Source organism: Chionomys nivalis, chromosome 18, assembly GCF_950005125.1.
Source record: "Chionomys nivalis chromosome 18, mChiNiv1.1, whole genome shotgun sequence".
NCBI classification, from domain to species: domain Eukaryota; kingdom Metazoa; phylum Chordata; class Mammalia; order Rodentia; family Cricetidae; genus Chionomys; species Chionomys nivalis.
Window position 1 is genome coordinate 3,600,545 of NC_080103.1, and position 27,012 is coordinate 3,627,556.

The 27,012-nt window shown below is 50.2% G+C and overlaps 3 protein-coding genes across 7 annotated transcripts; 2 read left to right on the forward strand and 1 right to left on the reverse strand.

Annotated features, from left to right (window-relative positions):
* The first annotated feature begins 547 nt into the window (after nucleotides 1–547).
* On the forward strand, nucleotides 548–9,688 carry Hdgf (heparin binding growth factor). 3 transcript variants are annotated; one of them, XM_057793959.1, is made up of 6 exons: nucleotides 548–916; nucleotides 6,850–6,926; nucleotides 7,072–7,210; nucleotides 7,769–7,945; nucleotides 8,134–8,360; nucleotides 8,551–9,688. In XM_057793959.1, the coding sequence occupies exons 1-6, from the start codon at nucleotides 830–832 to the stop codon at nucleotides 8,555–8,557; spliced, it is 714 nt and encodes a 237-aa protein (XP_057649942.1). In that variant the 5' UTR covers nucleotides 548–829; the 3' UTR covers nucleotides 8,558–9,688. The 3 variants fall into 3 exon arrangements, with proteins under 3 accessions (XP_057649942.1, XP_057649943.1, XP_057649944.1); XM_057793960.1 differs by lacking the exon at nucleotides 548–916 and adding an exon at nucleotides 1,014–1,162; XM_057793961.1 differs by lacking the exon at nucleotides 548–916 and adding an exon at nucleotides 5,030–5,182.
* A 4,065-nt stretch (nucleotides 9,689–13,753) lies between these two features.
* Nucleotides 13,754–19,175, forward strand: Mrpl24 (mitochondrial ribosomal protein L24). 2 transcript variants are annotated; one of them, XM_057793763.1, is made up of 7 exons: nucleotides 13,754–14,021; nucleotides 14,450–14,554; nucleotides 17,583–17,818; nucleotides 17,896–17,991; nucleotides 18,181–18,284; nucleotides 18,655–18,785; nucleotides 18,953–19,175. In XM_057793763.1, the coding sequence occupies exons 3-7, from the start codon at nucleotides 17,636–17,638 to the stop codon at nucleotides 19,087–19,089; spliced, it is 651 nt and encodes a 216-aa protein (XP_057649746.1). In that variant the 5' UTR covers nucleotides 13,754–14,021; nucleotides 14,450–14,554; nucleotides 17,583–17,635; the 3' UTR covers nucleotides 19,090–19,175. The 2 variants fall into 2 exon arrangements, with proteins under 2 accessions (XP_057649746.1, XP_057649745.1); XM_057793762.1 differs by lacking the exon at nucleotides 14,450–14,554 and having other exon boundaries at nucleotides 13,756–14,021.
* A 338-nt stretch (nucleotides 19,176–19,513) lies between these two features.
* Mettl25b (methyltransferase like 25B) lies at nucleotides 19,514–26,978 on the reverse strand. Of its 2 annotated transcripts, none has more exons than XM_057793204.1 (8): nucleotides 26,606–26,978; nucleotides 24,055–24,179; nucleotides 23,710–23,902; nucleotides 23,261–23,323; nucleotides 22,930–23,073; nucleotides 21,425–21,909; nucleotides 20,219–20,403; nucleotides 19,514–19,795 (listed from the first exon to the last, which is right to left on the reverse strand). In XM_057793204.1, exons 1-8 carry the CDS (start codon nucleotides 26,714–26,716, stop codon nucleotides 19,674–19,676), a joined length of 1,428 nt encoding a protein of 475 aa, XP_057649187.1. In that variant the 5' UTR covers nucleotides 26,717–26,978; the 3' UTR covers nucleotides 19,514–19,673. The 2 variants fall into 2 exon arrangements, with proteins under 2 accessions (XP_057649187.1, XP_057649188.1); XM_057793205.1 differs by having other exon boundaries at nucleotides 24,055–24,472; nucleotides 26,606–26,713.
* Between the last annotated feature and the right edge of the window lie 34 nt (nucleotides 26,979–27,012).

Genomic DNA, 27,012 nt, shown 5'->3' on the forward strand with positions numbered 1-27,012 from the left:
GATTATGAGCATCTACTGTACCCCGAATCTCTTGGGCACCATGGGACTACCAGTTTCAAGCCTTTCCCCCACTGTTTAGGCTGCCCTACTAAGATTCGAACTCTTATCACCCCGACTCCATCCCCCCCCCCAAAAGAAGCACGTGGAAGCCCAGGATGGCCCGTACACCGTTCTGCGTTACCCACGGCTCTCGCCTTGGCCGTCTTGCTAGAAGCCAGCGCCGGACCAGATACGTGGGTAGGGGGACACTGTGCAACAGTAGGCCCCGCCTGGCTGGCTGGCAGCGCCCCGTGGAGCAGGAGGGAGGGGCACGTGCAGCTTGTCCAGCAGGCGCCCGCTCCTCGGGAGCTGGCACTCACCACCCGCCCGCACACAAAGCCCGCTCGGCGAGCTCGGCGCTCAGCTCCTCAGGCCTGTGCCGCCGCTCTCAACCTGAGGCTTCCAGGTTGGGCGCCGGGCCCGAGCAGGCATCAGGCGTCGAGCATCTGCGCGCATCGAACCGCCGCGGGCGGGAGTGCAAGGGGAGGAGTGGGCCGCGGGGGGGTGGGGTGGAGGAAGCGGCCTCGCACTGAGGAGGGAGCAATTGAATTTCAAACACAAACAAGCGCACGAGCGCGCCCCGAGCCGAGCGTTGCCCACCGCGCCCGCCCCGTCCGAGCGGCGCGCGGGCGCAGACGCCGTGGCTGCTCCGGAGCTCGCGCCAGGGGCCACCATCGAGGCGGGGGCCGCGCGAGGGCCGGAGCGCAGCGGCGCCACAACCGCCGCACGCGCAAACTTGGGCTCGCGCTTCCCGGCTCGGCGCGGAGCCCGGGGCGCCCGCGGCCCCGCCATGTCGCGATCCAACCGGCAGAAGGAGTACAAATGCGGGGACCTGGTGTTCGCGAAGATGAAGGGTTACCCACACTGGCCGGCCCGGGTGAGCAGTGGGGCCATCGCGGGCCCTGATGCGGTTGCATAACGATCGGGAGGGCTCGGTCGCCAAGCGCAGAGCGGGCGGAGGGGCACGGGCACCGGGCCTGCTCGCCCTGGTGGGAGTCCTCCACCGCTTACATAACGGAGATGGCGGGGGCCAGCACCTGGCCGGCGGCGCCGCGTGCTCAGTCCGCCCGCAACTCTCCTACCGGCTGAGGCTTTGGGCGCACGGTCGGGGAGTGGCCCTGTGGTGAGTCGCTTCTTCTGGCGCGACTCCTAACCCCTTCGGGGAGCCCCGAGTCTCTATTGATAGTTGCCTTCAGTTCGGATTTCTCTTTCTGGGCAAACGGCTGCGAAGGGTCCCAGTCCACAGAGGGTTAAGTGGAGGTAGAGCTGTCGTCTAGCAAACTTTCTTCGAGTATTTTGTAGGAAATCTGAAGTTGGGAGGGTCGTGGAGTGATTGGGGGAACTTAAAAAATGGTCTGCCTATGTGTAACTCTGCTACAACCCGTTAGCCTTCAGCTTTACGAGAACATCCCTCCATATGCCGCCAGCTCCGATTTGGAACTGTAGGCAGCAGGGCCTCGTGTGCTTGGGAAGACTTGTACAGCTCACCTTGGTGAGGCGGGAGATTGCCTCCGCAGCACACCAGCGAGCCTCTCCCAGAGGCCCGTGTCGGCCATGTGGTTGTTGCAATCAGCCGACAGAAGGGCCTTCCCCATTCCAGCACCTGGCCAGGTGGGAGGGTGGGGCCGAAAGCCTGCTGTGTTGATCACCTTTCCTCCAAGGGAAAGGTTAAGTGAGTGTGTGGGTGCTTCTGGCAACTTCAAAGTGAATGTAGAGGGGCCCTTGGTACTGGTGAAGGCATGACTCAGCCCCTGGGGTGTGGGGTTTGTGTAAAGCGAAATCCTAGGGCAGAAAGGCCTGAAGGAGGGGTCCCGAAGCACGATTGCTTTGAGGCTTTTGCTTTTCCAGCATGGCTGACTGTTCATCTGGCTCAGGAAGTTCCTCCATGCTCTCTTGGTTACTATTCAGGGTGTTGGGCCAGCTTGATGATTGAGAAAACCCACGTGGTCCTCCATACTTTTTCCCCCTCGCAAAGAGTGTGTCCAATCCCACTTGCCTGAGCTCCTTGCTCTCTGAAACTTTCAAGTGGGTCAAATAAGGCCTGGCCTCTGGTTTGGGAGTGAAGTGCAGAGAGAAACCAGACTCGGTTCCAGAGCCTTAGAAGGGCTTGACTGAAGCTAGGCTGTGTGTGTGATGTGAACAGTCATGTACTTTACCCTGCACTGGCTTCTTGGGCAGGGCAAGAATTGAACCCAGGTCTCTACTACTGCTTCCCCTTGCTGGCGGCGAGACAAAAGTTCAGTGGTAAGCTATCCCTGAGAAAGGAGAAATACTTATGAAATGTAGAGTTAGGGATCTTGTGGTATGTCTTATTCCTTAAGACCTATTGCCCTATGAGAAAGCCCCTCTGATTTCTGGTGACCTTTGGCTAGAAGACACCGTGGAGCAGGGATACAGGGATACCATCCATTTCTTTTTTTTTTTTTTTTTTTTTTTTGGTTTTTCGAGACAGGGTTTCTCTGGTTTTGGAGCCTGTCCTGGAACTAGCTCTTGTAGACCAGGCTGGTCTCGAACTCACAGAGATCCTCCTGCCTCTGCCTCCCGAGTGCTGGGATTAAAGGTGTGCGCCACCACCGCCCGGCCATCCGTTTCTTTTCAGTATGAGCTCCAGGACAGAAGGGTAGGACAGAGAAGCAATTTCTTTCCTCAATAGAGATAGAGTTGTAAGTGGGTCTCAGAGATAGGCACCCCGACACTTGGCTGGCTTGGTTGTGACACTTAAGGGGTTCCCAAAAGGAGAAAACAGTCTGTCTCCCAACTCCCAGTTCCTTAGAACCTGTCTTAGCTCTTCCTGAGGTGTAGCCAGAATCTTCAGCCCTGATGCAGGTCGCCTCTTGCACCTTGCTTCCCTCATTTCATAGGGGTCACATGGTAGCAGGCCTGACTGGAAGAACGCCTGAGCTCCATCTTACCCTCTTCCCTCTTCTTCCTGCCTGACTTCCTGGAGGATCTCCAGGCACTTAACAAGCGAGTTTCCCTCTCGTCCAGTCCACCCTGGGTGCCTTTCTCCTCTCCTAATCCTGGAGACGCACGCTCCCGAGCAGTCTAGAGCCTCCCTCCTGACTCTTTTTTTCTGCCCTTGGCCTTGCCACACTGAGGTGCCTCCTGTCCTGGACATTCTGGTTCCCTAGGTCAAGTCAGCCAGATGAGCTAGTGTGTTCCTAGCTTTCCTCAGCCTTCCTAAATGCCTGGTGATCTTGGACCAGCTCTGAGTGCTGTGGGCATGGTGTTCAGTTCTCCCTGCTCCTGTGAACACTGCAAATGGCTTCAAAGGCCTCTGGCCTGGACAGGGTGGGGTTTCTAGTGTTTGGGGCCTGTCTGATGGAAATGCAGAGGAGTTTCAGAATCTCCAGGTGGCTAGAGGAGGAAGTGTGGTAGGGTCCCCAGCACATCTGGCCCCACCCTGGTTTACTCTCCTTTGACTCACGGAGTTTAGTCACCACCTGGGAGACAGATTCAGGACAGACTTCTTTGAGACTGACATGGAAGAGCTGCCCTTCATATACAAGCTCCAGGAAAGACAGTTGCTCCTTTGTAGCTGGAGGGTGGGGGTGCTGCCACAGAAGTGATTTCTCCTTTTTATGGGGGGGGGGTGATTGGAAAACCTTTTGAGCGGAAAGCATTCCCACCCCCCAATCCTACCTGCTACACCTCCGTATAATAGTTAGGGTTGTTGTAAGGAAGAGGCCTATCTGCTCTCATTCCTCCACACCCAACCTTTATGTAGCTGGAAGTTGGCAGGACTGGTGGAGTTGGTGTGTCCAGTTCCATCCAGCCTCGTGTCTAGGACTGGGCAGCTAGAGACCTCCTGGGTCCCCTGCCACACGATTTAGATTCTGCCTGTTGTTTGCTCTCCGTGGGAAGATGAGGCGTTTCAGTCTGTGTTCTTGGAGAGAGCCTGGAGTCTCCTAACCCTTCCTCCACCCTCTTTCTTTTAAGAGTCTCTTCTCTTCCCTTTCATTACACTGGATTACCAGGCTGAAAGCACAGTGATGCCCTGACGTGGGTGTGGGCTCTCCAGCACTTCAGCCTGGATCCCCACCCCCGCATAGGTGTCAGGCCTGTGAGAGAGCCGTGCTACCGTTGTCCTTTACTTGTCTCCTGGGATTTCTTAAGCCCTGGAGGCCTCCCTGTGTGTGTGTGCGCGTGCGTGCGTGCGCGCGTGAGCGCGCACGCCCCCCCCCCTTCTCCTCTGAGAAGAGAGGGGGCTAGCTGATAACTGGAGTCAGGTATCCTGTCCCCACCCCTTAGAGCATGCCCCCTCCCCCTTTGCTTTCCAGTCCTAGCTTAGTTTCACGTACAGCCTAAAACCTGCGTGCCAGATTACGGGCTTTAGTGTCCCCTCCTCCCCAATCCTGGATGGCAGGCCTGGGGGGAGGGGTGGTCACATTCCTGGTGGCTGAGTGGCCCCGGAGGGGCGGAGTTGAGTTGTCATAGTGATGGGGATCACGGTTGTGGGGGAACTGCGTGCCTTTCCACCAGGTTCCCACACCCCAGCATCTCCTGATTCTTGGGCTGGGCCTAGTTTGACTTGTGCTTTCCTAGGGGGAGGGGCTGGCCGAAGTCCCCAGAGGCCACAGGGCAAGGGGGAGGGGCCCAGAAGCCTAAAGACTTCCAAGTCTGGGGCAAGATGACCTTCCGAGTCATACCCACTCAGCTCATTCTAGTCACAGCCTCCCTGTCTCCTCAGTGTTCCCAGTGGTCCCTCTTTCTCTAACCACTGCCTTGGCCTGCCTCTTAGGTTTGTGCCTGCAGCCTCAGCCAACATGGCCACCTGGCCTCTGGAGGAGGGCGGGCATTTGGGAGTGTTGCAAGGATTGCTGGGAGTTGTAGTCTCTGCCCCAACAGCTTGGCTTGGCCTGAACTTCAGGACAATCCGAGGCTAAGCTGGCCAACTGTTCTATCTTGATTTCAAACTTTAACCTCAGCACTTACTACCTTTACTGCAGAATTCCTCCTGGGTCATCGGGCAAGCAATCTCAAGAAATTAGGTCTAGATCGAAAAGATGCCTTGGTGGTTAAGAGCACTGGCTGCTCTTCCATAGGACCTGGGATTCTATTCTCAGCGTCTACGTGGCAGCTCACAAAAAACCTGTCTCAGGGGATCTGACACCCTCTTCTGGCTTCCTCAGGCATTCATGAGGTATACAGGAATAACATTGTGGAAAATGTGTGTGTGTGTGTGTGTGTGTGTTTAAAGAAAATTAGAACCGGGTGGTGGTGCAGACATTTAATTCCAACACTCTGGAGGCAGAGGCAGGCGGATCTCTTAAGTTCAAGGCTAGCCTGATCTAATTAGTTCCAGGATAACCAAAACTATACAAAGAAACACTCTCTCAAAAAAGGGGGGGAGGGGTTAGGCTTGAAGTCTGGTCCTCTTTATAATGTGTCGTTTTTTTCCTTGGGAAGGGTGTGTCTTTCTTGACTAAGCATCCCTATCTGTAAAAAAGGTTTTACTTATTTTAGTGACTTTGAAAGTTTTCAGAATTATTTTAACTGGCTTTCAAGGCCAACCTAGTCTGTAAAGTGAGTTCCAGGACAGCCAGGGCTACACAGAGAAACCCTGCCTGGAAAATAACCCGACAGACAGACAGACAGACAGACAGACAGACAGACAGATAGACAGATAGATAGATAGAGCGAGCTACACAGAAAAGCCCTGCCTGGAAAAACCCAATCGATAGATAGATAGCCTGGGAAAAAACAGACAGATAGATAGATAGATAGATAGATAGATAGATAGATAGATAGATAGATAGATAGATGTAATAAATAGATAAATAAATGTAAATAAAAAATAAAATAAAACTTTTATATTTATTTGTTTTGGTGGTTTTTGTTTGATACAGAGTCTCACTATGTAGCTTTGACTGTCCTGGAACTCAATATATATACAAGACTGCCTTTGAACTCAGAGATCTGCCTTCCTCTGCCTCCCAGAGTGCTGTGATTAAAGGTGGGCACCACAGTGCCCATCAGGATTTCAGAACTGTATCACCGGGCCTGACTCATGTGTGTTGGAGATGTAAGCCGACCTGATCTGGGTGTGGTGGGTACTACTTTGGACAGCAGAATCATGAGTTCCAGCCTGAGCTATATATGGTGAGATCTTGTCACCAAAAAAAAAAGAACAGATAGCTCACAAAAATATCCACCAAGTAATGAGTGTGTTTGTAAAATTGGAACCGTAAAGGGGAGACGTTAGGAGGGTGTGTCCTAGGGATCCCCTGGTCAGAGATGAAGCTTTCTGGGGGGCATGATGGTGGGGTTGAAGCTGCTCAGAAAGCCGGGCGATGGTGGCGCACGCCTTTAATCCCAGCACTCGGGAGGCAGAGGCAGGAGGATCTCTGTGAGTTCGAGACCAGCCTGGGCTACACAGAGGAAACCCTGGTGGTGGGGAGTTCGACTTTGCATTGAGAAGGAGTGGGCAGTGATCATGAGAGAGTTGAGATTCTTTGACATTTTATAATTGGAGATGGGTATGTGACTGAGGCAGGAGGATCAGGCTGAGCTGCATAGCAAGACACTGTCTCAAAATACAAAGAAGTAACAGTATTGGTCTTGGGAGTGGCAGAGAGAATGGCACTTTGGCCAGGATTGGACGCTGGAGATGTTCTCTGAAGGAGAGTGGGGTCGCCCTGGATTTGTTAGACTTTCCTGTTTAATTTGGACAAGTTGTGCTACTAGCCATATTTTGCAAATTGGGTATTCTCTGGAGTCCTGTTCTGTCTGGCTTTATACAAACGTCACCTTGCCCAGAATGAGGCCTTGGGACTCAAACTCACATCTTCTCTTCCTTTCTTGCCCTAGATTGATGAGATGCCTGAGGCTGCTGTGAAATCGACAGCCAACAAATACCAAGTCTTTTTTTTTGGAACCCACGAGACGTGAGTGAGGGGCCAGTGGGGTGCAGGTGGGACACTGTGGGAACACCATTGTGGGGAAAGGGGGGGTGATGATATCTGTCCATGTCTGGCATTTAGCTTGGTGGCAGCTTGGGGCTTGAGAGCACAGTCTCCCATCTCTCCCCAGGGCATTCCTGGGCCCCAAAGACCTCTTCCCTTATGAGGAATCCAAGGAGAAGTTTGGCAAGCCCAACAAGAGGAAAGGGTTCAGCGAGGGGCTGTGGGAGATCGAGAACAACCCTACAGTCAAGGCCTCTGGCTACCAGGTGAGCAGAGCCCTGGAAGGCAGGTGTATGTGGGTCCAGGAGCCTTGCCTAGAATCTCAAGGCCTTTCGGGGTGGTCGCGATAGGACTTCTCGAGAGAGGGACCTGGAGGGTGTGAGGTTACTTGTAGTTAGAGGCCACTGCCGATGGCTTGAGGACAAGAATAGGGTGTACACGGTAAGTGGGGTAAGCCTTTGTTGGGCCCATCGTTAGTAAGAGGACACAGCCTTCCAAGAGGAGGTTCTTGTGAGCCGGGCAGGACAAGGCGGGAGGGCAGGGGGAGCGGGGTCGTGGGGAACGGGTCCCAGATCCCTTTGGGAGAAGTTGACCCGAGGTTTTGCCTCCTGCTCCAGCCCTCCCCCCTCCTGCACAGAGCCCTGCCTGCCCGGCCTGTGGGTTAACCCCAGGGCTAACCAACAGAGGTGGGTCTCAAATCACTTGTGAGACTGGGCACCTGGGTGGGGGTGGGGGAGAGGTGGGCAGAAGAAGGAGTGAGTGTCTAGGGGGTGGTTGGGGAGGGACTAGTCTCTGGTGCCACTCCGCCTCTGATGTCTTCACAGTCCTCCCAGAAAAAGAGCTGTGTGGAAGAGGCTGAGCTGGAGCCTGGAGGCGACGGTGACAAGAAAGGCGGCACAGAGGGCAGCAGCGATGAGGAAGGGAAATTGGTCATTGATGAGCCGGCCAAGGAGAAGAACGAGAAGGGGGTGCTGAAGAGGAGAGCAGGGGACATGCTAGAGGTGACTGTCAGGATGTGCCTGCAGCATTTTCTGGGGATCCAACTGAAGAGTGGGGCACAGGTTTTCTGGGTAGCAGAGGATAGCTGGACCGTGGGTAGCACTCTGGAAAGAGGCCCTGAGGAGGGGGTAGGCACAGGGAGATTAACTGTCTCTAGTCTCAGTTGATGTCCTCTGACAACCTGTCCTAGGGTTCCCCTAAACGTCCCAAGGAGTCAGGAGACCATGAGGAGGAAGAAAAGGAGGTGGCTGCCTTGGAGGGCGAGAGGCCATTACCTGTAGAGATGGAGAAGAACAGCACCCCCTCTGAGCCAGACTCTGGCCGGGGACCTCCTCCAGAGGAAGAGGAAGATGAAGACGAGGAGGAGGCTACCAAGGAAGAAGAGGCTGAAGCCCAGGGTGTCAGAGATCATGAGAGGTGGGTGAGCTAGCTTGGCGGTGGGCTGGGAGGACTCAGCCACACATGGAGAGAAGGACATAGAAAAGGGTGTGCAGTGGTCAGGCTGTCTGGAGGCTGGGTGGGCTCTCCCAGAAGACCTGCATTGGCTGGGGCAAGGCCAGACCAAAGCCATACCATTAACCCTTCTCCCTCCAACCCTCCCCTGCAGCCTGTAGCCACCAATGTTTCAAGAGGAGCCCCTGCCCCGTTCCTGCTGCTGTCTGGGTGCTACTGGGGAAACTGGCCATGGCCTCAAACTGAGAACCTTTCCCACCCAGCCCACTCTCCTCCTTCACTCGGTTTCTCCCTTTTTAAGCCCACCTCCTGGAGACTGGCTTGATCTTCACCTCCAGTTCCCTGTACCCTGTGACCTGAGTCAGGGCCATGTGCTCTGGAATGAGACGGGGCCGTTATCTGCTTAGATTTGTCTCCTAGGATTTGCATTGGGGTCTGGGCCGCTGTTTCCACCTCTTGACACCTTTGCCCTCCTTGCAGGTACTCTAGACCTTTGGGCTGGGCAGGGCAGGAGAGGGGTAATGGAATATTAACTTGAGTATGGGTTCTTGGGTGGCATCTCCTGAGCTCGTGCTCCTACACCTATTTTCCCATCTGCCCAAATTCAAGAAAAGGGGACACTGGGAAAGAGGCTCCCATCCATACATCCTTGATGATTTTGAGAACTTTTTTTTTTTTCCTGAACCCTAGGGTTCAAGGAATTATAGTTTAACATCAAGACTTTGGGGTTTCCACATTATTAGCGTCAAGGACCTGGAGAGCTGATAATCTGAAAGATTGACTCATCATTTTGTAGTGTCTCTCTAGATCTCAGGTCAGAGATGGGTAACGTGGGGAGACCCTGCTGCCTTCTTACCCCTGAGCTCCAGGCCAGCCTCTAGTCAGATACATCACCCAGACAGAAAGGAAAAGATACATTTTTTAGGAAATGTTTTTAATAAAAGAAAATTACAAAAAGGAAAAAAAAAACCCAACCTGTTAATCCCAACCCTTTGTGTGCCCCCCACTACTGACCCGTTTCTGGGGTGCACTGGGAAGCTCCCTTTCTGTTCGAGTTGATGACTCCTTGGAGCTGGTCCTCTGGTGTTGGCACACATCCAGCTTGTAGCCCACTGAATACCGGGGAAAGTGCTCTCTCCCAGCCTCTTCTGGGGTTCTTATGCCCCCTTCCTTCTTTTGTTCCTATCCCTCCCTTGGGCTCTGAAGAAAAATTGCTGACTGTAGCTTTGGAAGTGTAGCTCTGAGAACCATAGACAATTTGAATTCTAGGAAAATAAAGCCGTTGATTACTATCCTGGATCCTGACTGATTGTTTTTGAGTGTCTGAGTTAACTGGAGAGGGGAAGGGAGACAAGTAGATCTCTTCCTGGGTGTCCGTTCCCACACCGTCCATTCTACCCTTGCCAGTGTCTGGGAGGGTCAAAAACATCTATATAATTTTTTTAGGTATATTTTATGGGTGTTTGGCCCACATTTACGTATGTGCATCACATGTAAGCCTGGTAGTACCCGAGGAGGTCAGAAGAAGCCATTGAGTCCTCGGGCAACAAAACCCAAGTCCTCTGCAAGAACAGCAGCCTCTGCAAGAACAGCAACTGCTTGTTGAGCCTTTTCTTTTTTTTTCTTTTTTTTTTTTAAAGAATATTTATTTATTTATTATGTATACAATATTCTTTCTGCGTGTATGCCTGAAGTCCAGAAGAGGGCACCAGACCTCATTACAGATGGTTGTGAGCCACCATGTGGTTGCTGGGAATAGAACTCAGGACCTTTGGAAGAGCAGGCAATGCTCTTAACCACTGAGCCATCTCTCCAGCCCTTGTTGAGCCTTTTCTTCAGCAACTAGTCTAACATTTTTGAGCCAGGTGTGATAGCACAAATCTGTATTCTCACCAGTGGGAAGGCAGGAGGATCATGAGTTCAGTGCCAGCCTGGGCTGTACAAGAAGCCCATGTTCGAACCACCACCCCCACCCCCACCATGTGCACATTTAAAAAAATGGCATAAGAAATAGTTTTTAAGGGGCTAAGGATATATACATAAAGACACACATACCTCAGTTGGTAAATTGCCTAGTGTTCACAAATCAGAAGCCCTGGATTTGGTCCCCAGCCACAGCAAAAAACAGGTGTGATGGATACATGGCTGTAATCCCCAGCACACCAAAGATGGAGGAGGGGTCAGAAGCTTATGCTTTCTACACAAGCCAGATGACCTGACTTTTCTTCCAGAGACCAGAAAAAGCTGGGTGTGCTCTTAGGCACAGAAAAGAGACTCATCTGGTCATCTGTCACCTGCCTCAACAGTCTGGAAGATGTCCTCTAACCTCCACAGGGGTGTGGTGGCACAGGTGCCCGCCAGCACTAATGCAACCAGGGCCTTGCTAAGTTAAATCTCTAATCTCACCGAGTAAAACTTTAAAAGACAATTTGTAAGAAAGTAGCAAAAAAATAAATAAATAACCCATAATACATGGTAATTGTAGAGTTGGTTTAACAGTTAAAGAGTAGTTGTTCTTCTAGAGGATCTAGGTTCAGTTACCAGCATTGACCCAGAACCATCCATAACTTCAGCTCCAAGGGATCCAATACCCTTTTCTGACTTCCCCTGTACCAGGCACACATGTAGTACATACAATACATGGAGGCAAAATATTCATACACATAAATCTAAATTTTTATTACATTTTTTGTGCCTTTGTGAAGGTCAAAGGACAGTTTTCAGGAATCAGTCTTTCTACCATGTGGGACCCAGGTCATCATGCAGGTAGGTGCCTTTACCCACTGAGCTATCTGACCAGCCCAATAAATTTAAAAATTATTTTAAAGTCAAGCCTGGCAGTGATGGTACACACCTTTAATCCCAGCACCGGGTGGCAGAGGCAGGTGGATCTCCCAGTTCAAGGCCAGCCTGGTTTACAGAACTGAGTACCAGGACAGGCTCCAAAGCTACACAGAGAAAGAAACCCTGTCTCAAAAAGCAAAATCATCTGCAGGTGTGCAGCAAGCTTTCGTGCGGTTATTCATGAGGTTGGTTATATAGAGACGCTTGAGGACCTAGGTTTGATCTCTAGTACTCAAAAAAGAGAGTGTGAAGAGGATCCACAAATGGTCATGGAAAGCGTGTGACTTGTCTGAGTCAGGGTCTCATGTAACCCAGGATACATTTTAACTATAGATGAGGATGACCTTAAAGTGATCTCTAAGTGCTGAGATTTCAGGTCTGCTTAGCCATCTCTGGTTTTTGTTTTTGAAAGAGGGTCTCCCTGTTGGTCTCAAACTCATGATCCTCTTGTCTTAGTCTCTAAAGTCTGGGAAGAAGTGTTTGGTTTGGTTCTAGAAAAGTCTTGGACCTTCAAGAGCAAGTCACAGTTTAGGGAGGATAAGTTAACCATTTGATGCTAGTTAGGTTGCTCACCACGCGTCAGCTTGGATTATTAGCTAGGTGTGGTGTACACCTGGGATCTCAGCAGAAGGCCAGCCTGGTCTACATAGTGACTTCTGGAACAGCCAGGGCTACATCATGAGACCCTGTCTCAATAATAAAACAAGGCTTCTAGGCAAGAGTTACCACTTTCTTTTTTCCCAGAAAGGTTGACAGTTTCTCTGTGTAACAGCCCTGGCTGTCCTGGAACTCACTTGACTAGCTGGCTCCAAACTCAAGAATTAATGACTTATTTTTCCCTTGGATATTTGAGACAGGGTTTCTCTGTGTAGCTTTGGAGCCTTCCTGGTAAAGATGTGCGCCACCACTGCCAGACTGAATTCATGACTTTTAATTTCAGCATTCACTTGAAGGTCTGCAGATGGCTTGGCAGTTGCAAAGGAAGCTGGTTGGGCTCCCAGCACTCACATCAGGCAGCTCACAACTACCTGTGACTCCAGTTTAAGGGCACCCAATACCTTCACCTTCTGGCTGCCACAGGCACCAGCGCACATTTCCTACACTTAAGCCGTGGTGGGAACTCTCTGTGAGTTCGAGGCCAGCCTGGTCTACAGAATGAGTTCCAAAATATCCAGGGCTAGGGCAGTTGGAGAGATGGTTCAGCACTGACTGCTTCTTCAAAGGATGCAGGTTTGATTCCCAGCACCCACATGGCAGCTCGCAACTGTGACTCCAGTTCCAATTCCAGGGGACCCGACACCCTCACACAGACATACATGCAGGCAAAGAACCAAAGCATGTGAAAAAAAAAAATCTGAAGGGGAAGGGGCTCTACAGAGAAATCCTGTCTCAGGAAAAAATTGGGAAGGTACAATTTTTTTTTTGGTTTTTCGAGACAGGGTTTCTCTGTGGCTTTGGAGCCTGTCCTGGAACTAGCTCTGTAGACCAGGCTGGTCTCAAACTCACAGAGATCCGCCTGCCTCTGCCTCCCAAGTGCTGGGATTAAAGGCATGCGCCACCACTGCCCGGCTCATAAAGTCTTGAGAAGATGCAGTGAACACTAGGGGTCGGGTCAGTCTGGAGCATCACATAAACCAGGCTTGATTATGAACCCCAGCACCTAGGAAGTGAGGGCAGAAACTAGCAAGTTTGAGGTGAGCCCGGGCTACATGAGACACTCAGAAAACAGTGGAGGGGATGGATGCAAGTCCAGCTTAGAGGCTGGCTTATTGGTTGGGCTAGGCAGGCCTACCTTATCTCAGGCCCAAAATGACCAAACTGCCTTCTCAGAGGTGGAGTTTGAGGGCAATGACAAATCTGGTGCTGATGGCCTCAGTTATACACATCCTTTCTAGTTAAACACATCCTAAGAACAAAGGACATTTCTTCAGGCTCTCCTAAACACTGACTAGTTCACTAACCAAGTTCCTGTTGTTACAAACCAGACTGGTTACAGGGTATAGCTGACCCAAAGCTCTCTTGGTCACTAGACTTGCTGTGATCAGGACAGGCAGGTGAGTGGCCAAAGAGCGAGTTGCTCGAGGTCTTACTGCTAGGTGTTTCTAGAGAAGCCTGCCAGTCCACTGATGGTGGAAGAGAGGGCAGCTGGGGCGTGGACAGGATGGATACTTTCCAGTATCTCTATATAGATAGATTGTTTAGCTCACTTAATATTGAAAGGACCCACGATTACCCATTCCTCTACAAAGGTGGGGCGGTTTTATAATATGCTCTTCAAGCAGAGAAGAGCCAGGACACAATGGTTGTAATCTCACCTAGAAATGGATCCCTTTGCTTTGAATAGGAAGTCATAACCACCTAGAAAATGGAGCCTTGTTCTCTGTGAACTACAACTCCCAGAGGCCTCCACGCAAAGCACTTACAGGAAAGTACCCAGCGAATCTGCCCGTCTTTCGCCTTCAATTCCCGACATGCCTTTCACACCCGGGATTTCCTACTTTTGTCCAGATTTCCCGTTTCAGGTCATTTTGTAGCGACGGACTACAGATCCCAGCAAGCTGAGAGGCTCGCTTCGTTTTTAAGCGTCCTCTCTGCAATTAGACTACACCTCCCAGACTGCCCGTGTGTAGCACCCACGTGCAAAGAAAGGTTGGGAAAAGTGAGGCTGCTCGTCACCGGTGGTCGTCGCGAAGGGACTTCCTTTTCCTAGTCTTAAACTGAGGGGCAGTCCCCTCCTTGGGTTTCTCTTTATTAGGAGGTTGGAGCTGTCGTCGGATCTGGGTGAGTCTGACAGGGGAAGTGCTTGAAGGGCTTGACCTGAGGGCTTGCATTGAGAAGAAAACCTACGGCGGAAGTGGCACCAGTATCCGATTGTGTGGGGAACAGAAGGGAAAGATGGAAGGGGGCGTGCCCGGTTCTCCTTTCTCCTCCCAGAGCCTTGAAACACACCAACACACCTCTCTCTCTCTCTCTCTCTCTCTCTCTCTCTCTCTCTCTCTCTCTCTCTCCCTCCCTCCCTCCCTCCCTCCCTCCCTCCCTCCCTCCCTCCCTCCCTCCCTCCCTCCCTCCCCTTCCCTCCCTCCCTCCTTCTCCCTCTGTCTTCCCCCCCTCTGTTCTCTCCTCTCTTCCCTCTCCTCATTCCCTCCCTCCCTCTCTCTCTCTCCCGCCCCCCTTCTCTCTCTCCGCTCCTCTCCGCCTCTCTGCCTCAGGCCCGTTTTTCGTATTAGTGAACAGGATCTTAATGAGAATTGCAGCACATTCTGGATACCGAGAAGACCAAATACGTTGAAATCCTCAGTTTTCGACTTGGCCAGGTGCTTAGAATCAGTATGTTGGATCTGAATTAAGCCCTTGTATTCATCTAGCATCATGGATAACACTGGGCTCCTCAACCCCCGCGTCTCCTATCCTGAGGTGTATAAAGAAGGGACGAATACCCCACTTATACAGAATTACTTGCCCATTACATGTGAATCCCCGAGTTTGATCACCAGTACTCATTCCCCTCCCCCACCACAAAAACAAACTAGGTTGGCCTTGAACTCGCTGAGATCTGCCGCCCAAGTGCTGGGATAAAGGGTTTGTCCTATTGCACTCATCATTGCTCCTTTATTTTTAGTTTTTTAGATTTTTTTAATGTGTAGAAGTGTTTGTGGGCATGTATGTATGTACACCATGTATGTTCTTGGTACCCACTAAGGTCAAAATAGGGTATGGAATTGGAGTTATGGATGGTCCTCTGTAAGAGCAACACGTGCTCTTAACTGCAGAGCCTTGTCCCCCCCCACCACCATTAAAAATATTTAAAAGTTGAGGGCTGGAGAGATGGCTCAGCAGTTAAGAGCACTGGCTGCTCTTCCAGAGGTCCTGAGTTCAATTCTCAGCAACCACATGGTGGCTCATGACCATCTAAAGTGGCACCTTTTCAGACACAAAGGCGTATGTGCAGATAGAGCACTCATATATATAAAATAAATCTTTAAAAAAAAATTAAAAGTCAGGGTTTTTCTATGTAGCCCAGCCCAAAGTCTCACTTAGTCTTTTTGTTCTTACTTGCCAAGTGTTAGCATTACAAATGTGCACAGTCACATCTGGCTCCTTTTACCGTTTTTTCAAATTGGATTTGTTAATTTTTTTTAAGATTTATTTGTTTATTATATATGCTGTATTGTGCTTCATGTATGCCTGCAGACCAGAAGAGGGCACCAGATCTCATTACAGATGGTTGTGAGCCACCATGTGGTTGCTGGGAATTGAACTCAGGACCTTCAGAAGAACAGGCAGTGCTCCTAACCTCTGAGCCATTGCTGCAGCCCGATTTATTAATTTTTTTAAATGTATGTTTTGCCTACATGTATGTATATGCATTTCCTTGCATGCCCGATGCCTAGAGAAGCCAGGTGAGGGCACTGGATCCCCTGGGCGTTCTGGGTGGTGTGAAACACCATGTAGGTGCTGGGAATCAAAGGCAGGTTCTCCTGAAAAGGAGCAAATGCTCTTAAGTGCTGAGCCTTCTCTTTAGCCTCCCCCCTTCTACCACAGTCTCCCAAGGAGCTGGAATGCCTGGCTTAAAGCACTTACTTTTTATCAGTGAATTCGGTAATCTGTTAATTTAGTCTACTCCCCAAGTTGGGAGCCTAGGAGTCTTGGGGTCCTTAAGTCTTAGAGGAAAAGTCATTCTTAGGGAGGAGTGGGTTGTTGACAGCCTGTTGACAGAGGTTTCTGTTCCACATGGTCCCACAGCCATTCAGTCCCAAAGAAACACACAGAGACCTACATTAATTATAAACTGGTTGCCTTATTAGCTCAGGCTTATTAACTTACTCTTACATCTTAAATTAACCCATAATTCTTGTCTGTGTTAGCCACATGGCTTGGTACCTTTTACCAGCAAGGCATTCTCATCTTGCTTCCTCTGCATCTGGGTGAGGACTGCAGACTCAGCCTTTCTTCTTCCCAGAATTCTCCTGTTCTGGTTGCCCTGCCTATACTTCCTGCCTGGCTACTGGCCAGTCAGTGTTTCAGTAAACCAATACAAGGGACATGTTTTTACAGGGTACAAGACCATTGTCCCACAGCAGTGAGTCTTTGCTGTGTGAGGTTAGAAGAAGACAGAACATGAGTTCAAGCCAATAAAAGGGCCTTATTAGCTGGCTGGCAACTGCATTGGGTATTGGGGACCCCAGTGTATCCACAAGCATTTCTCAAGGGGAGGTTTTAGGCACAAAAAAACACACCCTGGGTTGACACACAGCCAAAACCAGAACTATAAAACCAAAAAGCAATGTTACAATACATGTAGAGACTTTCCCAGAACTGCAGACTTTGATGGATTGGGTTTTTGTTTTCATTGGTAGTGCTGTCTATATGGTGAGTTTCATGGCCTGAATGGAGTCAGTTGTGTGAAGGTCTGGGGCCTATTACATGGGCACACTGTAAGCTGTTTTTATCCTTGCTACGGCTCTCTGTACAGCCTTGTGACTGCTTGCCTTCGGGCTCTGTCCTTTTCTTTCATTACCTGCTTCTCCCCGTCCTGCTGTTCATGCATTCACTAAATAACTGTCTTAAGTATCTCAAGTGCCAAGTTCTCCTGAGACAGCAATGCAAGGAGCTAGATAGTGTGACTCCTGGACTCAGGGAATTTTTTTTTTTTTGAAACATAGTTTTTCTGTTGCTCTGGCTGTCCTGGAAGTTGCTCTGTAGACCAGGCTGACCTTGAACTCAGAGATCCGCCTGCCTCTGCCTTCCAAGTACTGAGATTTAAAGACATGCGCCACTATTGCCTGGCGGCCTCAAGTAAATTTTTTACTTCGAAGTCAGTCGATGGGGTTTGAATGCTGATATCGCCCCCATAGTAGCTTTATCACTGTAGATAATACATAACTCCATTGTTTTCTCATTTGTAAAGACAACTTGTGAGAAGAGATGAAGTCCACTGCGCAAGAGAGTCTATGTGTACTTTAATAACATTCCTGGGTTGTGAATGGTGGTACTAGGGAAGCAGATGAATTTGAGAGTTCAAGGCCAGCTTGGTCTACATAGTGGATTCTAGATCAGCCAGAGCTACATAGTGAGACCCTGCCTCAAAAAACAAACAAGGGGCTGGAGAGATGGCTCAGTGGTTAAGAACATTGACTGCTCTTCCAGAGGACCTGGGTTTATTTCCCGGCACACATATGGTGTCTCACAACTGTTTGTAACTCCAGTTCCATGGGACCCAACATCATCACCTAGCCATACATGCATGCAAAACACCAATGCTCGTAAAACAGAAATAGATTAAAAACAAACAAAAGTTCCTTCCTTAGTTCAACCTTTTATTCTGTTTCTCTTGACTCATAGTTGATGAAGAAACTTTTTGAGTCTTTCACTGGTGAGATTTCTTACATCTGACCATGCGACTTTCGGCCCTGCTGGCCTTGGCATCCAAAGCCACCCTCCCTCCCCACTACCGCTATGGGATGAGCCGTCCAGGCTCCCTCTCAGACAAGAGGAAGAATCCTCCATGGAGCAGGCGGCGCCCAGTGGTGGTAGAGCCCATCTCTGATGAAGACTGGCATCTATTCTGTGGAGACATGGTGAGAACATCAAGACAGAGTGATGGGAAGGCTTGTGGGCAACAGTCTCCTGCCTCTGTCCTCTCATCTTCTTACAGGTGGAAATCTTAGAAGGCAAAGATGCTGGGAAGCAGGGCAAAGTGGTCCAAGTCATTCGGCAGCGGAACTGGGTTGTCCTGGAGGGGTTGAACACGGTGAGTGAAAGGATGATGAGGGCTGGGAAGTCTTCCCCATCTGTCTCTCTTTTCTTAAGAGCAGCATGGGGAGACAGGAAACTGGTTGAGGGGCAGGCTGTACAAGCGGACTTGGGCTGAATATGCTAAGTAGTAGTAGGTAAATCCCTTCACACACTTTGCTTTCTGATAATGCCTTCTCTTGGACAGCATTACCGTTACGTTGGCAGAACCAAGGATCACCGAGGGACCATGATCCCTAGTGAAGCCCCCTTGCTTCACCACCAGGTCAAGCTAGTGGACCCTGTGGACAGGCAAGCGCACAGGCCTCTGGTCAAGGGGTTTCTAACTGAAGTTATTTATCACATGGGAATGGTTTGTTGGATATGCTGGAACTCAGGGGAATCCATTTCTTTTTTGGGGTTCAAGACAGGGTTTCTCTGTGTAGTCCTGGCTGTCCTGGCTACAATGCTGGCCTGGAACTCAGAGATCTGCCTGCCTCTGCCTCCTGAGTGCTGGGATCGAAAGTGCACCACCACTGCCCAGTGGGTCTGATTCTTGCACACAATTGTCAGTAACCATGACAGAAACAAAAGTGATAAACCAAGTTACCATTGCTTTCAATTTTGGGTTGGAGGGTGGCACAAGGATCTGGCTCTAGACTCAGTTTTTTCTCTTTACCAGGAAACCCACTGAGATCCAGTGGAGATTTACTGAGGCAGGAGAACGGGTTCGAGTCTCTACAAGATCTGGGAGAATTATCCCCAAACCTGAATTTCCTCGAGCAGACGGCATTGTCCCTGAAACATGGACTGGTAAGCTGGAAGAAGGCAGGGATGTGAGGTGTGAGAGGAAAAGCAAAGTTGGTAGGGCTAGGGATGTAGCATGGTGGAGCACTCGCCTAGCTGTGTGCAAGGTCATGGCTTCCATCCCCACACTGCAAGAAATAAACGGCAAATTATCCTTTCTTCTGACTCAACAGATGGCCCCAAGGATACATCAGTGGAAGACGCTCTAGAGAGAACGTACGTGCCCCGGCTAAAGACATTAGAAGAAGATGTGATGGAGGCTATGGGGATCCAGGAGACTCGAAGACACAAGAAGGTTTATTGGTACTGAGTCTGAGTGTAGCTGCTGCCTGCTCAGTCTTCACCTTGAGAGTGGAGGCCCCTCTTCTCCAGCACTAATAAAGAGCCATGAATGTAGCTGCTGCCCCACCTCTCTTCCTTCCTCAAGTGTTTGCATTTTGTGGAGCCAGGCATAGTGCAGCTGTTCTTGTCAGGACAGACCAGGTAGATGGCAGCCTTTCCAGGGGCAGGTCCCACAATGTTTGGGGATAGAAACAAGGAAGAGGCCCCTGTCCTTTTCCCTATTTACAGAAACAGGAGGTTTTTTTTGTTTGAGACAGGGTTTCTCTGTAGCTTTCGGGCCTGTCCTGGAACTCACTCTGTAATCCAGGCTGGCCTCGAACTCACAGAGATCTGCCTGCCTCTGCCTCCCAGGTGCTGGGGTTAAAGGTGTGGCCACTACTGCACAGCAGGAGTTAAATCAGAAAAGTTTTAATAAATAAAAATGACACAGAACATTACATATAAAAGGAGAGAAAGGGTATAAATCTGAAGTTTGCAGAGACCCAGAATTCCGGCCGGATGCAGGCACTCTAAATGGTAGGATGCATATTGTCATTTTGTGGTTTTGGTCTGTCAGTTGTCTTCAGTCTCAAGAACAGAGAAGGCCTGACCCAGGGGTGTCTTGGTGGCCACCAGAACCAGATTTCTGGGAGAGAGTTCAGGGCTGAAGATGGGTAACAGCTCAGCATAGAAGCCTAGGAGAAAGTGTTGGTTAGAAGGGAAACAGAAGTTCACCCCAGACCCTTTCTGCCTGTCCAATAGCACAGCATCTTATTCCAAAGGGGGAAGACACTAGCTTGAGAGCAGTCCATGGACCTTCTCAGTGCCTGGGACGCTTGCTTAACATCTACCTCCCTGGTGCTGGACAGGGCTCAGGGTTAAGAACTTGCTGCTCTTCCAGTATACTCAAGTTTGGTTCCTAACACCCACATTGGGTGGCTCACAACTGCTTGCAACTCCAGTACCAGGGAATTAAACACCCAAAAAAACATGTATAAACACACAAATCTTAAAACCCAAACCAGTCTAGTGGGAGGCACTGCTAGGAACCCACAATTGCTAAATATGCCCCCCACATCAGGTGGTGTCCAGGCCCAACAAATTGGACAAGAACTCACCTTGCTCCTGGAGATAGAGCAGCCGGTCTAGCAGAATCAGCGTCTCCACTAGTGGGGCCAGCAGGAGGGCCAAGCTGAAGAAGGCCACCACACGATTCTCTTGGGCCTGCTGGGCCCAAAGGGCAGCCAGATCCAGTGGCAGCTGGGGGTCCAGACCTACTCGTTGTAACCCTTGTTGCACATATCTGTGAGACCAGCCATAGGACAAGTTAGTTCTAGAAACTTCCACCTGCCACTTAACCGTTTTGTCTAGAAGCTGATTCCTACTTTAATTTGCCTAGACATTTTGTTTTTATTTTTGTTTTTTCCAGACATGGTTATTCTATAGCCTTGACTGTCTGGGAACTCACTCTGAGACCAGGCTGGCCTTGAATTTAAGAGGTCCGCCTGCCTCTGCTTCCCAAGTGCTTGAATTAAAGGTATGAGCCACTATGCCTACCTGTGTTTTTGAGACAAAGTAGCCTAGACTACATGGAAGCAGTCCTCCTCGACTCCAGAGCCAGAAAGCTGTCACAGACATGCCACTACCCATTTTAATGTTTCCTAGGCTGTGAGCTATCTGTTCAATAGCAAACAGTCCCAAAATTTATCCTCATTTAGTTTTATACAACTTAGCCGTACTTTTAGTAATTGGAGACTATTGGACTGATAGTTATCTTAGTGGTAGAAGTACTTGCTAATCTAGCATGTACAAAGCCCTAGATTTGATGATTTCCAGAGTTTAAAAAAAAAAAAAAATGGAACTTAGGCAACGGGCAGTGGTGGTGCACACCTTTAACTCCAGCACTCCAGAGGTAGAGGCAGGCAGATCTCTGAGTTAATGGTGGGGGGGGGGGGGTGTCTACAGAACTAGTTTCCAGGACAGCCAAGTCAGTTACACAGTGAAACCCTGGCTCAAAAAACAAAAGAACTTGGCATAATCTTGAACTCCCGATTCTCCTGCCATCTCCCCAAGCTAAGGTTACAGATGTGTGTTCATCACCTTCAATTTATACAGTGCTGGGAACTGAACCTAGGCTCATGGACATAGAGAATAAAGTATTCTACCAACTGAGTTACATTCCTAGTCCTAGGAGGACAAATTCTTTCAGAGAAATTTGGAGCAGTGTCCCTGGTTAGTGAAGTTTATGCCATTTCTTTGGGCTCACACATTTTCTTTGGCTGTGTTAAAGGTGGGAATATGTGGGGAGCCTCCCCAGACCTCACTCTTCAATCTTGAGTTCGTGGACCCTGGGGATTCCTTGCACGCCAGGCCTCCGAAGTTCAGGGCAGGCACGTCGGATAACTGTCTCCAGCGCTGCACGGAAGCAGTGTGTTTGCAGGCCAGGGCCTGCTTTCTGTAGCCTCTTTGCATAGTCCTCAAGAGCGTGGCAGGCCCCCTCCCGAAGCCTGTACGGTAGTTCATGGCCGGGCAGCCCAGCCACCCACTGACTCAGTGGGTAGCTGCCAGGCTCACTGAGTTTCATGTAGCAGCAGCCCACCGAGGCCAAGGCTACCACTTCAGAACAGCAGCAGAAGTGCCTCAGCAAGGAGACACTCAGATCCCCACAAGCATGGAGGCCCGTGAGTAGTAGGCGGGTACTACCCTGGCGTGGTGTCTCTAAAGGCAGCAGAAGCTCCTCACACAGGGCTGTGGGGCTGACCCACTGAACCACGTGGTGGGGGGAGTGGCGGGAGCCTCTTTGTACCACCTGTGGGGAGAGCAAAAACAAAGGCAGATGCAAAGCTGGGTGGCATCCTCGGAGTTATGAGTCAGAAGCCAGGCATTAGAGAACCCGACTCTGAACCAGGAGATGAGACCATCATTTCAGACGGTACACCTTTTCGTTTTTGTTTGTTTTTCGAGACAGGGTTTCTCTGAAGCTTTTGGAGCCTGTCCTGGAACTAGCTCTTGTGGACCAGGCTGGCCTCGAGATCTGCCCGCCTCTGCCCCCGAGTGCTGGGATTACAGGTGTGCCCGGTTCACCTTTTCATTTCTATCATTTTTCTTTCAGGTGGGGCAGGGGGAGACACAAGGTCTTTAGAGCCTTTTCTGACCTAAAGCTCAGTATGCTGAACAAGCCAGCAAATCTGCATGGATCCTGTCCATGCCTCCCTAGTGCTGGGATTACAGGCATGTACCTGAGGATGGAACCCAGGGCCTAATGAATGCTTAGGCAACTGTCCGACCACTGAGCTGTATCCTAGCTCTTTCATTTTTTTTAAAGATTTATTTATTTATTTATTGTATATACAGTGTTCTGCATGAATGCATGCCTGTAGGCCAGAAGAGGGCACCAGATTTCATTACAGATGGTTGTGAATCAACATGTGGTTGAACTCAGGACCTTTAAGAAGAGCAGGCAGTACTCTTAACCACTGAGCCATCTCTCCAGCCCAAGCCCTTTCATTTCTTGTTGATAATGAGTCTAATACCTGGGTGTGGGTTAGAGCCCATAGCTCAGTGGCTATGGGCTCCAACCCTAGCACAGCAAATAATGGTACCCATCCGGCCACATCATAGTTTACTATGAGAACATACTGCTGTGGAAATCACTTATACAAACTAAAAATGCCTTTGAGATGTGGGGATGCTTTGGGGAAGGGGCAAAACGTAGCAGAATAGGAACCATTTCTAACCGAGAAACTTGGAAGTAGAAAATGAATTTTAATATGCAGTTCCAGCCAAGCACACTGCTCCTGTAGTGCAGGCTGCAAGAAGGGCAGCTTACTTTTGGGTGCCTCTTCTCCATTTTGTCTAGAGCCTGCAGGAGCTCCTGGTCGAGGCGCTGGGCTCTCTCTACCAGCCTCTGATTTCCTTCAAGGCTCTTCACCATCAGCCCCAGCCCAAGAGACATGAAACGGGAGAGATGGCCCTGGAGTCATGAGGGAAGACAGCATTGTTCAGTGCCCTCAAGACTGTCACCCTATCAGTGTAGACAACTGGGTCCTGGGCTCCTCCCACCCCCACTTCTCAGCAGCTGCTTCCGTGGGCATCTGGCCTGCTAACCTGCCTTCCCCAGGGGCCTGTCAGACAGACAGTGCGGTGAGAGTCCGGCTTACCTGGCCCGAGCCCACATCCACAACCTGGGTGCAGCCAGTGAGATCACTCAGCTTCTTCACCAACTGAAAGGAGACAAAGTCTCATCTTGGCATTGGCTCCTGACTCCTGAAGTCATAAGGATGGTAGAGAAGCACTGAGGTTGCCACAGAGATATCAGATGTCAAACCAGAGCTGAGGTGATGGTGTCTAGCCTAGTCCGCTTGCCCCTTAAGTCAATGATACAGGAGCAAGAACCCTGTAGGCTGTGAAACTGAAAACTGACCGTAGTGAATAGAAGTAGTCACCCCACACAGCTGCCGGTCAACTCCAGAAACACGCGGGAAAGTATCCCAGCACCAAGACAGGATGCTAGTATGTCTGCTAAGGAAGGGGCTTCTGCACTTGCTGGTTCCTACAGTATGGGCTACACACGGCTCTCAGACTGTCTCACCTCTCCCAGCCTCCTCACCTCTCCCAGCCTCCGGATCTCATGCTGCTTTTTGGGCTTGACATGTTTCCGAAAAGGTGCTGCTAGTCGGGAGCTTTGGCTGGGGTTCTCCAGGAATTCTGAGGGGGTCTGAAAGCCAGGTGTCCGGGTAAAGGCGAGGGCACAGGCTGTGGACTTCAGGGCCAGCAGGGTCAGTGGCCACACGGACCTGTACCTGAGACAGTCCAGCCCAGGCTGCCAGTGAATAGCCCACAATCGCATCCTGAGTGTATAAGCCCAGGAAGATGCAACGAGACTGTCTACATAAGGTTCAGTACATGGCTCCGGGCTCATTCCCCAGCAAAGGGCTTCTCTGTTTGCACATACCTAATCTCCTCCCCTTCCCTGGGCATCCCCAGCAGCAGGGTGGCCAGCTGTGGTGGCTTTAGTCCATCCAGTGCTTCTTGCCATGAGTTGGGGAGTGTGCCCCATAGGCTGTCGGTGAAAAATTCCTGCAGAAGGAGCCAAACAGTCATTTTCTCAGCCCCATCTTAACTCTCCACCTCATCTCCTGCTTTCTTCTGGCACTAGTGCCCAAGGCCACCAAATGCCACCAGCAGGTCTCTCCTGTTCAAGTGTATCAGCTCAAGTCTGCTCCCAGCTTCCTCCAGTGCCAAGGTGGCACAGCATGCTTTCTGAACACACTTCGTTTTAGTGATGTCCCCCTTATTTGTGTCTCCTTTCTCCAATTTCTTTTCCAAGGTTAGCCTGGTCTATATAGTGTTCCAGGATAGCCAAAGTTCATCTAGAAAATAAATTTTGAGGTTTTATTTATTCACCAAAATCTATTCTAAACTCAGAGAGACAAGAGTCTTGTACGTGTAGAGTTTACTTTGCAAAATAAAGTTCAGTAACAGAGGTTTAACTCAATGTTAAGAAATGCTTGATGAGCCAGGCAGTGGTGGCACACGCCTTTAATCCCAGCACTCAGGAGGCAGAGGCAGGTGGGTCTTTGTGAGTCAAGGCCAGCCTGGTCTACAGAGCTAGTTCCAGGACAGCCTGGGCTACAGCAAACAACAAAATACGAGTGCTTGATGAGCATGCAGGAGATCTTGGGTTCAGCTAACATAAACACTACATTCAATAAAATGCTCATGAAAACCATTTAACAGAGAGCTTAAAGGACAACTATTTTAAACTCCACAGAGGAAAAAAAAGTGTGAGGGGACACTCCAGAGCTGTCATATAAAGAGAACACACATACTTTCACTAGCGTGGGACTCAAGAGACTGCCCGCCTCTGCAATCCAAGTGCAGCAATTACAGCGGTGCAACCACAACCCCCTCCAGTTAAAAAAAAAATGCTGGCAGTACTTAGGGATTTAACCCAGGGTTTCATACAAGCTAGACAAAATTTTTACAAAGTACTTTCACTATTAATTTGTATGTGTGTCCTCTGTGGACGGGTCTGTGCATGTGAATGCTGTTGCCCGCAGCACATCAATCCCTGCAAGTGGAGTTAAAGGTGGCTGTGAGCACCGTTATGTGAGTGCTGGCTGCAGAACTGGCTTGGAAAAAGCACTACATGACTTATTTTTTTTCCTCTGGTTTTTCAAGACAGGGTTTCTCTGTGTAGTCCTGGAACTCACTGTGTACACCAGGCTGGCCTCAAACTCACAGAGATCCACATGCCTCTGCCTCCCAAGTGCTGGGATTAAAGGCGTGCGCCACCACCACCCAACACAGTATGTACCTTTAACCAAAGTGCCATGTCTCTAGCTCTAGACAAGCATTTACCACAGAGCAGCAGTACTGAACCTGTGGGTTGCGACCACCTTGGGGGTCACGTATCAGATGTCCTGCATATCAGATATTTGCATTACCATTCCTAACAATAGCAAAATTTGTTATGAAGTAATAAGGAAATAATTTTATGGCTGGGGTCACCACAGCATGAGGAACTGTACTGACGAGTCACAGCATTAAAGGGTGAACGCAGCACAAATTTTAATTGTTCTGAATAATAAAAACCCAGAGTCAGATATCAGGGTAAATGCTGAAAGGTCAGAGAAGTAAAGGAGCCAGCGACTAGAGAGACTTTTTACCTATCCAATTCTCAGATCAAAGGCCAACTGAAGGTAGCTGAGATCCCATCTCCACCCACTTTATAACCCTGTCTCCACCTCCCTAGCTCTGGGATTAAAGGCCTGTATCTCGCCGGGCGATGGTGGCGCACGCCTTTAATCCCAGCACTTGGGAGGCAGAGGCAGGCGGATCTCTGTGAGTTCGAGACCAGCCTGGTTTACAAGAGCTAGCTCCAGGACAGGCTCCAAAACCACAGAGAAACCCTGTCTCGAAAAACCAAAAAAAAAAAAAAAAAAAAAAAAAAAGAGGCCTGTACCTCCCAAGTACTAGATAGAATTAAAGGTATGAGAGCCAAGGTGTTGGGTTCAAAGGTGTGTGTTACCACTGCCTCACCTCCACCCTCTGATCTTCAGGCAAGTTTTGTTAGAGCACAAAGTATCACCACAGCTGAGAACCACTGCTCTAAAGTTACAGCTCCCCACCACCAAGTAGGTGATTTTTCTCTGTGTATGGGGTGGGGGGAGAAATGAGAGGAATCTCAGCACTAGTCTGAGCTGGCTGCAAATCAGGGCAATTCATCTGCCTGTCTTCTGAGGTAGGATTACAGGCAGGCACCATTACCCATGCCTGACCTGCTTTTTCATTTTTTAAAGTAATATAGTCCAGTCCAGGCTAGTCTGAGGTGCTGGGATTACAGGTCTGCACCACATCTGGCCAAGCACTTCCTCTTTACCAATATGCTTCTTATTACTGCCTTTTAGTGGAGAGATAAAAGCTGTCTCCAGAATTCCTCCACAGTAGCCTCTAACCATCCCACCCCCAGAAGCACCCCGCCCTCAGCCCAGTGGCCTCACGATGATGTAGGCGTCCAGGATGGAACGGTAGAGCGCTAGGACGCGGGTGAGGTTCACAGCCAGTTGCCTTCTCTTCTCATGCGAGAGGCCACGGACTGAGACGCCCGGCATCTTGCGGCCAGACTGGCGGTGCAAGGAGGGGGAGGAGGTGTAGTGATCCAAGGTCGCTACCACGAGGGTGTGAGACCCGAGCTGGGCTCAACTCTGTTGGCCCAACGCGAAGCAAGCTCTCCGAGCTCGCTCGACAACACCTCTTTCCGCAGTCTCGTCCAGGATGAAATGACCGGGCGCACTTGTCAAAAGTCACAGCTTCCGCCGAGTAAAGCCATGACCGTCGGAGACGCAAGGGGTCTTGGTGACGTCACAGATGCGCGCCCAGTTATCGCTCAACGCCGGGCGGACAGCTG